Genomic DNA, 16,574 nt, shown 5'->3' on the forward strand with positions numbered 1-16,574 from the left:
CGGGGCCGGCCGGGGCAGGTCGCGGCGGTGCCTGGGAGCGGCCGGCCGGGGGCGGCGGCGGCCTCGGAGCGCGGCGGCGGCGGAGGACAGCGCTGGCTCGTCCTCCCGCTCGGTCCAGTGCGCGCCGGGCGTGAGGGGCGCGCCGTCCGGTGGCCGGCCGGCTCGGTGCGGATCTACTCGCCGCGCTTTCTCCGGTGCGTGTCTGCTTTATTTTCCGCCTCGGCCGACGGGGCGCAGGGCCGGCGGGCGGGTGGAGAGGGAGAGCCGGGCTCGCCGCTGGCTCCCTCCCTTCCCGCCACCCCGGGCCAGCCCGCCCCGGCGCTGGCGCGGGGCCGGAGGGAGCGGCGGCGGGCGCCCGGCGGGGGCGGAGGGGCCGCGCCCGCGTGTGCGGAGCGAGGGAAGGCCGGCGGGAGGAGGGAAGGGCACAAAGGCCGGCGGCGGGCGCCGGGGTCCCGCCGGCCGGCCGTGGAGGAGGGGCGGCTCCCGTCCGCTCATGAATATTAACCGAGCCTGCGGCCTAGCGCGTACCGGCTGGGCCCGGCGCCCGGCCCGCGTCCCCGCCGCCGCTCGCCGCCGCGCCTCGGAAGCCGGGCCAGGCGGGGCGCGCAGGGTGAGCCCCCTCGCTTTGGGCCTTTCCCCCGGGTGTGTCCGTTCGTTTTGGAAAGTACATATTTGGGCCGCCCTTCCCGGGAGATCGAGATCCCCGACCCGCCTCTGGAAGGGGCGGAGGAAATAGTGGTCGGTGGGTGGTGGTTTTCTTTTTCCTATTTTTTTTTCTCCCTAGGTGGCCACGGGGAACGGGAAAGACCGTGTCGAGGCGTAGTTTGGGGCGCGGCAACTAAAAGTGGCCGGGGCTGCGGCTTCATTTCTGTAGCTCCGGAATAATGCCCCGGAGAGGGAGTCCCTCCTGCCGCCGCGCGCACCTCCCCGCCCGGCCCCGCGCCGTCGCCGCCCAGCCTCGCCGCGGGCCAAGGAAAACAGCCGCCTCCTCGGGGACACCGGCGGGCCGGGGCGGAGGGCGGAGGGCGGGCGCCCCGGGTACCCCAGGCCGCCTGGAGACGCCGGCAGAGCCGCCGGTCGCGTCCGAGCAGGGCTTTTTGTTTTTATTTTGGGGAGCTGGGGAGATGGCGGGGAGCAAGGAGGGCTTTTGAAAAAGGATTAGCCCATTTTAGTCCCGCGGGGAGCAAACGTCCCTTAAGTCTGCTTATCCGGGTGATGCAGAAGAACATAGACTCCCTCTCCTCTGCCCAGAAAATACATGAATTAAAATGCACTTGAAAAGGGAACGGTTTTTCTTGACGGCTGCACAACGGCCGGGCATGTTTGAGGCAACCACCGTGCAGTTCTGATGTTTCGCTTTTTTTTTTTTTTCCCCCTGGTTTATAGGATTTTCCCCCCTTTTTCTTTCTCTTTTTGTATGGGAAGATTCTTTCATCTTTCATACTTCATCAGCATGGACCGAATTATCTTTCCATGTGTTGGAAAGGCGAGCTTGGGGTAGGCATGTGAACAAGCCTAAGATCAGTGTATGGAGAAAGTTCATGCCCTTTAACTTTTCCCTCTTCTAGGAAAGATCTCTTTGGGAGAGCCTTCACGACGCGCTCGCCTTGCTCTTGGACTTGGGAGGAGCGCTAGGAAGAAGGGGACCGCTTTCTAGCCGCCGAGGAGACCTCTCTTCTTTGTTTTTTATGTCTGGAGAAATGGACGAAGACGGTGAAGTCAGTTGAAGTCCGAAGAAATAATCATCAGGGCATTTCGAAGGCGCTTCATCAAAACCTTCATTCCCTGGCGCTTTAATTGTCTCACCGGCACTGCACCTTCTAGGAGCCTGGTGTGGCATTTCCCCCCCAATGTGGACTCCCATGGGTTGGTCCCTTCTTTGTAATTTGAAATGAAATGATGGCCACACGTCGGACTGGTCTGCCGGAGGGAGATGGTGACAACAAGCTCAAGACCTGCGGGTCCCCCGCCTGTGAGGTAAGCGCAGCGGCAGCATCCCCGTGTAGCCCGCAGTGGCCTGCGTCTGTGAGGTGTCCTGCCTGTGGGGGGTCAGTTGCCACCGGGCCTAAGAAGAGGTTTTTGGGGCTTTGGACTGAATGGTGGGAGTGCCCCAGCTTGACCGGTAGGGAGATGAAGCCTTGGCCATTTTTGTTTCAAGGAGCTTCCAGTGATTCTTCTGCAAGGACATTTTCCTTACTTACTTTGAAATGTCCCCATCTTGGTCATCTCAGGGCACGGAATTCTCCCTTTTTAGGTGGCTGGGAATACTACAAGCTTCTGTTTTCCTACAGTTCCCATTCTCCAGTATTTTTGGAGCTGGGCTGGTTAGGGGGTGCTTTATACCTTTCGTGTGTGTATCCAAGGTTTGCTCTGGAGGTGGAGAGAGGGCATCTGTCTGGAACGCTTGTTGCTCCTGGACCACCATCTCTCTCCGACACTGATGCTGTTGCTGTGGATATCTGCTTTGGGTAGAGAAACAAGTCTTTTCCCCGTGGACAGTTTAGTTTAGGCACAGCCTTGGAAGACTGCTTAATGGAGCTGTAATTCCAACTCCCTTAAAAATGTCTTGCCTTTCCTGTTCTTTTATTTATTCCCTTCCTTTCACTGCTCAAAAGTCCTGTGAGTGTCAGCCTGAGCTGTCAGGTGGGTGACTCTGCCTTCAGACCAACATCTTTGGGAGGGCTCAGAAGATTTTACACCAGGCTTTCGGAAATTTTTTGAGCAAAGCAGGAGAGAAATAGAAAATCCATTGATCTGTGGCACCCCTATGCCCTGTTGCCTCTATCTTTTTTCCTCCTTATGTTTGGAGTTTAATTCTATAATGGCTCCTTTGTGTTTACTTTGTTATTGATGGTTTCTGTAATTTGCTTTTGCTAAACATACTGAACACTGTTTTCCTTTAGATTTTGCTTTTGAGCTGCCTATATTTTTAAGGAAAGGTTGAAGATTACTTTAGATAACAGTAACATCCCCCAATGAGCCGTCACTCTCATTGTTTATTTTGTGCTTGTGTTACATTTTAACTTCATGGTCATTGAAACAGGGTCTAGTTCTCAGTGTGTGATTTTTGGCATCTTAATAAAAATGAGTCAGGAGTTAAGTTTTTGTTCATAAAGCAGGCAGAGGAACTTGCTTCATGCAGCTTACTTCATACTGCACTAGAAAGTTTATGCAGAAATCAGTGAGGTAGGTACAGTGTGCCGTTACTGTACAGTTTATTAGAACTATAGGTTTACAGTTAGAAACAGTGTTTTACTTTTTGACACCTATAAACACCTGCTTGCAGGTAAAAACGTGATTAAGTATAACACCACAATTCTCTGATCATGGTGAACCATAATAACTCCTTTTGGAAGGCCTACCTACAACTTAGTGATTGCTTAATGTGTATTGTAGTTCCATAATGATAGGTACTGTGGTCTTAAAGCCTTATTTGTCATTGACTTGTGAATACCTTAATTAGCATGCTATTTGCATTGTATTTGCAAGAACTAATGTTATTTGACTTTTTTTTTTTGGGTCATTTAAGGGATATCCCGGAAACCAAGAATTTATAATAGACACATCTTGTCCTTGGCTAGAAGGCAGTGTTTCCAGTTGCAAACTTGGCTTTTATTAACAATGACAATTATGTATTTTTTTTAAGGGCTGTGAAATTTGCTTTCATTTGGACCTTACTGCTGGCATAGCCATAGTATTTCTAGTTTGGGAGCCAAGAAAACACTGTATTGTCTGTATTTTGCTCATTTAGAGACTATATACAGTAGTCGGGTTTGGTAATAAACTGTGGTGTTGCTTGGCTTTTTAAAGAATAGGCAGATAGATTCTATGTGCTTGGATTCTATGTGGAAATAGAAATAAAGGGGCTGTATGCTGTCAGAAAACATTTTAAAATCTCAGGTTGAGGAGTGAGGGTAACTTGTATTTACTGGCTCTGTTTAGTTGTCTCTTATTGATGCTTCTGACGCACATTAAATCTTGGGAGTATTTATTAGTAATAAAAAGAGTTGCCACAGGAATACTTCGGGTATCAATTCTGGGTTGACAGATATTTAAGTCTTTGAATACTGCACTTAATTTTTGTGCTTAATTTTATTAGAAGAATTACATTCTAGAGTAGCACTGACATTCTTTTCAAAATTTTAAAAACCAATAGCTAAAAAACTAACAAACAAAAAACCGATTGCTATGTTCCTAAATGTGTATTTGAATAATAAATTTGTGTGTGCTTTTACCTACCCAAGAAACGATAGTATATATCTTAATATTAATGGTATTAGCCAAAACTAACTTTGTAGCACAGAAGAAATCAATGTAGTGAATTAAAGGAGTCCCTGTTTTATGCCTTATCTAATTGGCTAATTCCACCTGCTGTGAATAAGGTCTATTGTTTTGATGAAAAACAGTCAGAAATTTCTTGTTTATATTAACTGTTAGAATCTAATTGTGTTGCTATATGAATAAGTGTAGGCACCACCTCCCAAGACTATATTGGAAGGGTCAAAAACAAACAAATAACAAACAATCCTCTTCAAATAAAGAATTGTGACACTTTAGTAAAATATATTTTGACATTATACAGTAAGGATAGCATAGTTGTGTTCACACAAAATGATATACCTTTCACATCTAAATATGTATTTTTGAAAATTGGTTTCACTCACTGAGCCAGATAAGTGTTTTTTGGGTGTGTGTGTGTGTGTTGTGCACGCATGTGTACAGGCTGATCTGTGACACCTAGCCTTGCATAACTTTGCTCACAAAATCACTTTGTATAGACTCTGAATCCTCTGGTATTTTCACCCCTTTTCACATCATACAGTGTTTCTTCTGTATGGTTCGACTTGCTCTCTCTCTCTTTCTTTCTTTTTTCAAAGCTTTCTAAGCCACATTATTCTTCCCACTTCTAACATTTATTTCATTTTGAATCTCTAGTCCACAGGATTGTACACGTGTTTAGCACTTTCACTGTCTACTATTAGAACAAACCTATTTACTCATGCTAATTAACTTAGTTCATTTTATGTTTTGCTTCTTCACCGAGGCTAAAATGATCCTGTGACTAAAACGTATTATAAGCTGATGAAAACTATTTGTTAGTTGATTTTGGAACAGTGTAAATAATAAAGGCATTTTCTGTGCGCGAATTCATTCACGTAAAAATTCATACTTTTGCTCTTCTTTCTGGAATACTGTACACTTTGCTTTTATCCCAGACTTCCTTGTTCCTTCTCAGGCTCTCTCTCCCTCCATCTGCCTCTCTCTCTCTCTCTTTAGGCTTCTTATTCCTCTGCTGCCTCTTTCTTGTTGGTTTTTACAGGAGCCAGGCCTTTCCATTCCTCTACTCTTTTCTCACTCCCTAGGTTTCATTTTACACCCTCCCAGGGCTTTAATCTACATGCCCGTGATTCCTAATTTACAACTGTATCTCAGATTTTATGGCTGCTCTCTAGACCTAGATAGCCAATTGCCTATTTACCATACAGTTTTTTTTTTTTTTTTTTTTTTTGGATAGTCTACAGGCTCTTCAAACTCAACAGATTCTCTGCCCTGACCACCAACCTGCCCTCTCCCTGACTTCCTTCTTTTAGTGAGTAGCACTGCTAGGTACCTATCTGTCCAAGTCAAAAACCAGGCTACAATCCTTGACCCCTCTCTCTCCTTCTTCCTCCTGTCAGAGTCCTACATTCTGAATCCCACTGCCACTCCCTGAGTTCAGATTAGCTGCATCTCAACGATGAATTGCCCCCTTCCAGCTCTCCGATCTGCCGTAACCAGAGCGCTCCTCCTGAAATAGAAAGCTGATCATTGCATTCCCTGGCCTAAAACAGTTTTCTGGCTTCCCATTGCCTTTGGAATAAGGCTCAAACTCCTGAGAGAAGTCTGAGAGGACTTCTGACCCGCCCTTCTCCTATCGCATCTGTGACCTCTCTCTGTACTTCCTGTACTGTCAGTACCAACCCCCCTCCAAGGGCATCACAATGTCTCTCTCTTTACTTCAGGTCCTTATAAATCCTGTTTTCTCCCAGCCTTCCTTCCATTCTCCCCTCCTCCACTTCCACCCCTCCCAGGCTGATTTTTACTATCATTCTGGTCTTTTCTTCAACATCACTCAGGAAAGCTTTCCTTGACCTTCCAAGACTGGATTAATTGGCCCTGCTGCCTTCTCCTCAAACACCCTCCCTGTACTTTATCAGGAAGAGCACTTACTAGTTTATTTATCTGTATTCCCCTGGATTGCAAGTCCCATGAAAACAGAGACCATGTTTGTCTCTACAGTGAGTGGCGCATAGTAGGTGCTCAATAAATATATGCCAAAATAGCCAATAAACATAGCAGGAACGGCTTTAGTTTTCTATTAACCGTTCATTTAGATCCCAGCACACTGTACCGTCTTGATGGTCCTCCTGCCTCACCATCCCCTCCTTCTCAGCCTTGGAAGTTTCCTCAGCCTCTTGACCTACTAAGTCTTCCTATACCTCAGGGCTCCATTTGACCCTCTTTTCTTCTCTCCAGACTCAGTTTCATGGTTTTAAATGTCAGGTGTAAACTGATCATTCACGTATATGCATATGTACACATGTATTTGTGTGCGTGTGTGTCTCTCCACCCTGACCTCTCCCTTGAATTCAGATGCCCACCTCTAGCTGACCTGCCCACTCAGAACCTCCACTCGCCTGTGGAGAAGCCACGTCCCGAACCAAATTCCTCCTTCTCTACAGCCCCTCCCCCCGCCCGCCCAGCTTCCCTGTTTGCTCCTTCCACAGTCTCCCTCATCTTAAGCAAGAGCAATCCCACCCTCCCAGGTGGAGTCTTGGGAGTGATCTTTGATCCCTCTTTTTCTCTCTCGTGCATCACCTGCAAATCTGGCCACCGGCCTCTCAGCTCAGCCCTTGCCAGCCTGCAGTCTGTCCCCACAGTCATCCCGGTGGACCCTTTAGAAGTCAGGTCCTGGCACTGCTTTGCTTCGGCTCCTCTACTGGCTTCTCCTCTCCTTCAGGATGAAAGGCTGAAGTTCTCAGAGTGCCCGCAGACCCCTGGACAGCCTCCCGTCTCCTCCCTGAGCTCACCTCCTGGGCGCTCCCCGCTTCTGCGGACACACGAGCCCAGCATGCCCCAGAGTCTTCCCGCTGTGTTTCATCTCCTTGGGACACTGTCCCCCAGGTGTCTGCAGGGCCCGCTTCCTTGTCTCCTCCAGATTTGCTTAGAAGTCACCTTCTGGGAGGATCTTCCCCCCCTTGCTCCCCAGGACACACCCTGCCCTCCTTCCTCACTTCATTTTTTTCCCTGTCACTTACTCTCCATCTGACGTGCTCCTCCATTTGATTTTGCTTATTGATTTGGACAGGTGATGTACGTAAGTGTTAAGAGTACAGTTTGTTTTGTTCACCTGGTATTTCTTGTGTCTGGAAGGGAGTCTAGCACATGCTAGGCCCTCAGATATTTTTTTCGAATGAATGAATGAAGGAAGGAAGACCTAAGGAAAATTTCCATTCCAAAATGTTCTTGAGTTTGCATCAAGGTAGTTTAGATTATATAACGATGTGTAGTGTGAATTGTAGGTTCTTCTTTAGACCTCCATTTCCATTGGGATGGCTGTTCACAGTTTTCTTTGCATCTTTCTTACCTTTTGGGAAGCTGGTAACCAAGTAACAGTAACCAAGGCAGTGTGTAGTACAAATGTATGAAATACTTTGTGCTAAGGTGAGATAATGGTAATGAACAGACTAAGGGAGGGGAATCAAACTGGTGGTGAAACTATGAAAAGGTAATAGGGTCATCCCTCAGGATCCACAGGGCATTGGTTCCAGGAACTCCCACCCAATGGATGCCAGAATCCTCAGATGCTCAAGTCCCTTATATAAAATGGGGTAGTATTTGCATATACCCTTACACACCCTCCCTTATACTTTAAATCATCTGTTGATTACTTATAACACCTGATACAATGTAAGTGGTATGTAAATAGTTGCTAGTGTGCAGCAAATTCAAGTTTTGCTTTTTGGACCTTTCTGGAAAAATTTTTTGATCCTTCATTGGTTGAATGCACAGGTGCAGTACCTTTAGATACAGTGGGCCAACTGTATGTCAGATGTTTTCTTTCTTAAAACAATTGGCCAGTATAGGAATCTTCCTTACGTTTTTAATTTTTTTAATGTCATGAATATTTCACTGTAAGTTAAAAAATGATCACAACATTGACTATGGCAAAATGTTAACAGTTGTTAATTCTGGATGGAGAGAATACCAGAATTATATTATTTTTGTATTTTCTCTTTTTTTGTTTAATTCCAAAGTTACAATAAAAAGACAGCATTTACAGGTTTAAAAAATAGGTAATATGTTACCAGTCTTGTGAAAATCAGGTTTCTAGCACACCTACCTACGCTGCTTAAAATAATACTTAGACGCTTTTTGAAAAGGATACACGTTACTCAAAACAGTACTTAAACAGTTTTTAAAAAACATGTTTTCTGGGCTTCCCTGGTGGTGCAGTGGTTGGGAGTCTGCCTGCCAATGCAGGGGACACGGGTTCGAGCCCTGGTCTGGGAAGATCCCACATGCCGCGGAGCAGCCTGCCCCGTGAGCCACAATTACTGAGCCTGCGTGTCTGGAGCCTGTGCTCCGCAACAAGAGAGGCCACAATAGTGAGAGGCCCGCGCACCGTGATGAAGAGTGGCCCCCGCTCGCTGCAACTAGAGAGAGCCCTCGCACAGAAACGAAGAGCCAACACAGCCATAAATAAATAAATAAAAATTAAAAAAAACAAAAAAATAACAAAACATGTTTTCTTCAGTGGAGGATTCATTGCAGGCTAGCGATAGTACAGTATAACATAACACTGTTACTTAATTTGAAACGTGTGTTCCTTCATATACTTGAATCTAAATGGCAGAATACCATTGTATGTCAAAAGCTTTACCCTGCAAATTAGGGTTAAAAGTATAGCCTTTTGGAATGAAGAGCAGCGGCAGCAGAACTCTGGATTTGGAGGTATTGAGTGGAACCCATCTCAAGATAAGAGCCATCAACAAAATGAGTACCCAGGTCTAAGAAGAGTTCTCCACGCATTGTTAGTGTTTTGTAGCATTCATTTCTTCCAAATGAAACATTTTATGAAGTCCTTGTGCCTTGCTTACAGAATCTCTAATTCCTTCCTCATTTCTTTAGCTATTACAAGATCCCATAATCTGGTACAAACGTGATACTCAGTTTCTTTTGTTCTTTGCTTTGTGAAGGGACCCGTCATCTTATTATATTTAACATGATGATTTAAGTATGGGCAGTGCTGGATGTAGATGCACAGATGCTGTTATCGAATGCAGCTATTTTCTATTACAGAAAGACCATATGGTAGGCACTTGTTTTTCTTTCTGGTTGATGTGATTAGATTAGTAAAATGAAAGGTTATTGGACTTAGATTGTCCTAGTATTTATTTAATTTTAATTGACCATAAGGAATTAAGTATGTTAAAAATATTACGAGCCGTCGATATATTCTGTTGGTTTGAAGTAGGAAGATGTCTTCACTCAAAAGCTCAGTTTTGGATTGCTTCTACTGAAATAGTTTTTTAGTTTAAGTTGTCGTATTTTTTAAAAAATGGAGTATTGTGCAGATAGCTTATTTCACAACAAAATCTGGAAGATGGGCTTTTGTGCCTCGAAGATAATCTGAAGACAAATGGATATACTGTACTATAGGTTTAAGAAACTTAGTGTGATGGAAATTGTTTTTTATCAGTCCTCTATTTTCTAGTTATTTATTAATATGGAAAAAATTCCACCATGTAGATTTGTGAATAAGGGAATAGATTTAAAACCCAAATTTGATATTTCTGAAATATTCATCTATCTTAGGGAAATTTTTAGGCAGACCAGAAAAACTTATTATCAACAAATGGCAAGTTAAAGAATTTATTTATTTTTCCTTAGACCAGCTCCTGTTGAACCTTCCTTCTGTTGGATACTGGGTGTGTTCTTGATTCAGACTTGGTTACTTATTGCCTTTTCCCCTTGTTGCTTATCTCTGTTCTGAATAGACACCGGGCATAGTTATGAGCAGTAGTCTGTTTATAATCCCACAAGTTCTTTTTCCTTCTTATAACCTAATGAAGACGTAGCCTCTCGACTTGAACTGTGGTTCACTGCATTCATCTTTAATAGATCTTGACAAGACTTATTTTCTTGAGAACCTTTTGATTTTTCTCCCTCCTTAGAATGGAGAATATCCTTAAATATCAGAAGCTAGAAAGCTGGATTTATGATTACATTTCTTCTGGATATGTCTTAGCTACTGTGATCTTGGGGATTAACAGGCATCTTCTTTTTTTTTTTCTTAACCTTAAGATATCTAGATATCTTTAATCCCCAGTATTTTCCTAATAAACACAGATTCTGTATTTAAGAGAATTTGTGTCAGCTAGATCAGTGAGACCTACTTTCTCCTTTGGGTTCTACATATTGGCTTCTGGAAACATTACATACCTAGTGAATGTGAGGGGGAGGAAGTACTCTGGGCACCCAGTTTAAATCAGATCTTTATTATAATGCTTTTAGGAAACTAAAAACATTTCAGTTTACTTATTTTTCATTTAATACTATTTTATAGACACCATTCTCTGCTCATAAGGGAGATATATATATGTGTGTGTATATATACACACACATATATGTATATATATACACACACACACACACACACATATATATGTCAATTTTATAAACGGAGGAAAAGAAACTCTTAAAAAGCATTATGCAAAGATATCTTCAGGGATTGTAATATGGAAGAGAGATTAGATTTATTTTGTGTGGCTGTAAAAGGCAGAACTAGGATCAGCAGATAGACAGATGGGCCAATTTCCAGAATTCAGAGGAAAATTTTTTGTTAAATTAGAAGTTAATCGGAATAGAATGTGTCCTTTGCACAGGTGGGATGACCTTCAGTTAGGGGACTCCAGAGAGGATTCCTGCTTTGGTAGGAATTTATTATTTTATTTTCTAAATTAATTAATTTATTTTTGGCTGTGTTGGGTCTTCGTTGCTGCACGCAGGCTTTCTCTAGTTGTGGCGAGCGGGGGCTACTCTTCGTTGCGGTGTGCGGGCTCCTCATTGCGGTGGCCTCTCTTGTTGCAGAGCACAGGCTCTAGGTGCGTGGGCTCAGTAGTTGCGGCTTGCGGGCTCTAGAGCGCAGGCTCAGTAGTTGTGGCACATGGGCTTAGTTGCTCTGCGGCATCTTCCTGGACCAGGGCTCAAAACCGTGTCCCCTGCATTGGCAGGTGGATTCTTTTTTTTTTTTTTTTTTTTTTGGCAGGTGTATTCTTAATCACTGTGCAACCAGGGAAGCCCTGGTAGAAATTTAAACCAGGCAAATCTGGACAATCATTAAGAATCACTTGGACAGCCTTTCAAACTACAGATTCGTGTCTCCACCATTAAGTTAACCAATCAGAATCCTTGGGGATGAGACCCCAAAACCTTAGCTTTTAAAAAAGTCCCCTGGTGATTTTCTGAATTTGAGAACAGCAGAATAAAATGATATTCAAGGTCTAGGTTCTTATGGCAGCCTGGTTTTAGAATTATTCTGACCAAATTGAAATCAATGTAAAGAAAAAGCAAAAATACGGGGAAAAAATTTAAATGACTGTAAAGCAGTGAAATTTTCAAGCTTAAAATTATAATTATTTTCTTGTAATTAAATGTATTTCTTTTTTAAAAATTAATTAATTTTTGGCTGCATTGGGTCTTCTTTGCTGCCCTTGGGCTTGCTCTGTTGCGGCGAGCGGGGGCTACTCTTTGTTGTGGTGCGTGGGCTTCTCGTTGCGGTGGCTTCTCTTGTTGTGGATCACAGGCTCGAGGTGTGCGGCTTCAGTAGTTGTGGCACGTGGGCTTCAGTAGTTGTGACACGTGGGCTTAGTTGCTCCGTGGCATGTGGGATCTTCCCGGACCAGGGCTTGAACCCGTGTCCCCTGCATTGGCAGGCAGATTCTTAACCAGTGTGCCACCAGGGAAGTCCCTCTACATGTCATTAATATAACAAAATAATATTCTTTTCAAATAAAGTAAATGTTATGTCGAAAGAGCACTCTAAAATTCTACAGTAATAGGTGTTACACTTTTTTGTATGTATGTTATACTTCAATCAAAAGTTACATATTTTAAAGTGATAGAACTCTGACCTTGGTTATATCAAAGCTGTTGTTACTTTTTAGATTTATTATAAAAGTAATTTGTTTCATGTCATTTCTAGAAGGGCATATTTTCTTTAAGCAAATAACTGTTAGGATGGTTTCTTTTGCATCTTGTAATCATTTGTTTATACCAACTCTTTTATCAAGAATAGGAAAAGTTACAGTGAAAGAAAAAGATATATTCTATCTTTACCTAAGTATACATTGTGAAGGGTTTCAAAAATCATTCTAACATAAATAACAATAAACTAATCATTAACAAAATAATTTCACTTTACACACCCTTCTTCATTTAACAGCAACAGCTACTCTGTCTGTTCACTGAATCCATCTTATCTTTTAATCTCACTGATTGTGAGATGCATTGGATACTGTGCTGCAAAGACAATGTAAACTAATTACAGTGTCCCACTGCCAATTCTGCAAATGAAGCAGGGTTTCTTAAAGTGATGTTGCAGAAGGAGCAAAGTCACTGGTAAAGAGCTGAGTGAGACCAGTGAACAGATGCAGAAAGCGTCATCAAAGTCGATAGGTATCTCAAAAGGGAATGATTTGAATTCTAGGGATTAAGAGAAGCTTTTGAGAAAACTGATGTCCTTGAGGGCAATTGCAAGTATGGGGAAGTGACATTTTCTTCTAGGAAGTGATGTTTAGTTTGGACCCCATGCCTTAAGCTGTTTGCCAGGAGACCTTAAAAAGTGGGTGTAGATCTAGAAGGAATAGCAGCAGTGAACACATTTCTCTTGTGTTTTCTTTTTCTTAGTAGAGACAGTGCCCCTGAGAGTGCGTAGAAAATCCTAGCTTCTCTAATTGACTTAGAAATAAAGCTGTTAAAACAGAGGTCAAGGCGTAGTGTCTTGAAAGGCACTGCTGTTGTAATAGTTCTTAGATGCAAAGATACTTGAGAGTTTGAATATTTTAGATGCCTTCATTTCTTTTTTTAAAATTAATTAATTAATTAATTTTTGGCTGTGTTGGGTCTTTGTTGCTGTGCCAGGGCTTTCTCTAGTTGTGGTGAGCGGGGGCCACTCTTCATCGCGGTGTGTGGGCCTCTCACTGTCGCGGCCTCTTCCATTGCGGAGCACAGGCTCCAGACGCGCAGGCTTAGTAGTTGTGGCTCAGTCTTAGTAGTTGTGGCTCACGGGCTTAGTTGCTCCGTGGCATGTGGCATCTTCCCAGACCAGGGCACGAACCCGTGTCCCCTGCATTGGCAGGCAGATTCTTAACCGCTGCGTCACCAGGGAAGCCCCATTTCTTTTTTTTTTAAATTTCTATATTGAGGTACAATGGACATGTAAAAAGCTGTATATATTTAACATATACAACTCAGTGAATTTGTGGATAAGTATACACCCATGAAACTATCTTCACCATCAAGGCCATAAACAGATTCATTACCTCCCCAAATTTCCTCCCACCCTCTTTATTATCATTGTTGTTGTTGTTATTATTGTAACGTATATAAAACCTACTTAACATAATGTGCCCCCTTAGCAGATTTTGTGTGTACTGTATAGTATTGTTAGCTACAGGCACTGTGCTGTAGTGTAAATTTCCAGAATTTATTTATCTTGCGTAACTGAAACTTTGTACCCTTTGACCATCACCTCTCCATTTCCCCCACTTCCCAACCCCTGGCAATGTACTCTCTGCTTCTATGAGTTTGACTATTTTAGATTCCACATATAAGTGAGATCATACAGTATTTGTCTTTCTGTATCTGGCTTATTTCACTTAGCATAATGCCCTCAAGATCCATCCATGTTGTTGCAAATGGTGGGATTTTCTTCTTTTTTTTTAAGGCTGAATAATGTTCTCTTCAAGATCCTGATTTGAATTCCTTTGGATAAGCACCCAAAAGTGGGATAGCAGGATCGTATGATAGTTTCTGAGGAACCTCCATATAATGGCTGCACCAGTTTACATTCCCACCCACAGTGTGTACAGGGGGTTTCCTTTCTCCACACCCTCACTAACGCTTGTTATCTTTTGTATTAACAGTAGCCATTCTAAGACGGTGAGGCAATCTCTTTGTGGTTTTGGTTTGCATTTTTCTGTTGATTAGTGAGGTTGAGCACCTTTTCATATACCTATTGACCATTCGTAAGTCTTTGTAGAAATGCCTGTTCCCGTCTTTTGCCCATTTTTTTTTTGTTTTTGTTTTTTTTGTTTTGGCGGTACGAAGGCCTCTCACTGTTGTGGCCTCTCCCGTTGCGGAGCACAGGCTCCGGATGCACAAGCTCAGCGGCCATGGCTCACGGGACCAGCCGCTCCGCGGCATGTGGGATCTTCCCGGACTGGGGCACAAACCCATGTCCCCTGCATCGGCAGGCGGACTCTCAACCACTGCGCCACCAGGGAAGCCCTGCCCATTTTTAAATTGGGTTATTTGTTTGTTTGTTTGTTTAGCTGTGTTGATTTCTGACTCTCACTAGTCTTTGCTACCTAAAAGCACGATGATGCCTTAGCAAAATGGGCAATTGATTAAAAATCATCTTAGTAGGAACAATTACACTGTAGACTTAGTGGGAGAGACTAGGTACCGCTGACATCTTTCTTGGGGGTGTATGAGCCACACTACAGTCCCTACCTTAGGATGTTGACAGAGCTTCATAGTTTATGGCTACTAGAACTGCATCTGCTCTAGACCAAGGGCGAATGCAAATTCTGTTCAGTTTAGGAGAGGACCTTGGAAGAAGAATCACTTTTCCCTGTTTCATCCTTGGATACTGCTGCCATTCTTGGCTGTCTTTTTATTTGACCACCATAATCTTTTTATCTAACTCTCACTTTCAAATAAGTTACTGAAACATTGTTTTTGGATCAAGTTGGATCTCTAGGAAAAAGGCGGATATATAAAGCCTAAAATATACATATATTCAGGAAGCATAAGGATACCCCAAAACGCATGGCTTAGAAAGTGAATACTGCTTGATTTCTACAAACTACGGTGAAGTGTTTAGCATATATTTGACAGGAAAAAAGTATGTCTTTTCCAGTTGGCTTTGAATTGACAGCAGACAAGACAGGGATCTTTTGGTAGTCTATGAAAAGGATTTTGAACCTCAGAAATCAGTCTGTAGGATTAATGAAGAGGGAAGACATAAAATGCCCATATCAGGAGTAAAAGAGGGGGCACCATTCAGAGCCTACAGACATTAACAAGATAAAAAGGGAATATCTGGGGCTTCCCTGGTGGCGCAGTGGTTGAAAGTCCGCCTGCCGATGCAGGGGACACGGGTTCGTGCCCCGGTCCGGGAAGATCCCACACGCCGCGGAGCCGCTGGGCCCGTGAGCCATGGCCGCTGATCCTGCGCGTCCGGAGCCTGTGCTCCGCGACGGGAGAGGCCACAACAGTGAGAGGCCCGCGTACCGGGAAAAAAAAAAAAAAAGGAATATCTGAATAACTATATGCCAGTAAATTTGACAACTTAGGTGAAATGGGCAAATTCTGTGTAAGGATTCTAGTACCAATTCAGAGTTGTGTGTGCATATGTTAGGTAGGGGCGGTGGTGGTGGGGTTTCCCTCACCAGGCAATTCTCCGATAGCAGCTGGGTGTCCTACAGTTCAACTTAATTCTGATGCTGTCTACCCGAATATAGAGTCAGATCCCACAGGTTAAGGGCTCAGTCCCACAAGACTGCCCTCCCCCCCCCGCCCCCGCCCCCTACCACCCGCAACTTCAGCATCCAGTTGCAAGTTTAGGTTGTCACCTGAGCTTCTAACCTACTGACTGTAGATTGGAGGTTCCAACGACCCCTTCCTTGGGTTCAACTAATTTGCTAGAGTGGTTCACAGAACTCAGAGAAACATTACTTAACTAGATCACGGGTTTTATAATAAAGAGTATAACACAGGAACAGCCGGATAGGAGGGATGCGTAGGGCAGGGTGTGGGGAAAAGGTGTGGAGCTTCCACGGCCTCTCCAGGTGCTCCACTCTTCCCAAATCCCCATGTGTTCACCAACCTGGAAGCTTTTCGAACCTCATCCTTTTCAGTTTTTATGGAGGCTTCATTACATCAGCATGATTGATTAAATCATTGGCCATTGGAGGTGGAATCAACCTCCAGCCCCTCTCCCCTCCCCTGAGGTTGGGATGGGATTCAGTGTTCTGACCCTCTCATCACTTGGTTGGTTGGTTCTCCTGGCAATCAGCCCCTGTCCTCAGGTGTGTTCCTGATGTCACCTTATTATCATAACAAAAGAGACCACTGGTTGCTCTCCTCACTTAGGAAATTCCAAGGGTTTTAGGGGCTCTGTGCCAGAAATGGGGATGAAGCCCACATATGTATTTCTTATTATAAATCACACTATCACACCCTGAAAGATACAAATTACCAAAACTGCCACAAGGAGAGGTGTAAAAAAAAAATCTGGGGCTTCC

At 43.9% G+C, this 16,574-nt stretch overlaps 1 protein-coding gene across 3 annotated transcripts in view; it reads left to right on the top strand.

Annotated features, from left to right (window-relative positions):
* The first annotated feature begins 45 nt into the window (after positions 1 to 45).
* Positions 46 to 16,574, top strand: part of ARHGAP21 (Rho GTPase activating protein 21) — a 126,764-nt gene continuing 110,235 nt past the window's right edge. For 2 of the 3 annotated variants that reach the window (XM_029237415.1, XM_029237417.1), the window contains exons 1-2: positions 46 to 194; positions 1,569 to 1,977. In XM_029237415.1, coding sequence (XP_029093248.1) covers positions 1,897 to 1,977 — 81 coding nt within the window. In that variant the 5' untranslated portion in view covers positions 46 to 194; positions 1,569 to 1,896. Of the gene's footprint in view, positions 195 to 550; positions 743 to 1,568; positions 1,978 to 16,574 lie in introns of those variants that run through there. The other variant, XM_029237416.1, reaches the window with a different exon arrangement.

This window comes from Monodon monoceros, unplaced genomic scaffold, assembly GCF_005190385.1.
Source record: "Monodon monoceros isolate NGI ecotype Baffin Bay Population unplaced genomic scaffold, NGI_Narwhal_1 Super_Scaffold_21, whole genome shotgun sequence".
NCBI classification, from domain to species: domain Eukaryota; kingdom Metazoa; phylum Chordata; class Mammalia; order Artiodactyla; family Monodontidae; genus Monodon; species Monodon monoceros.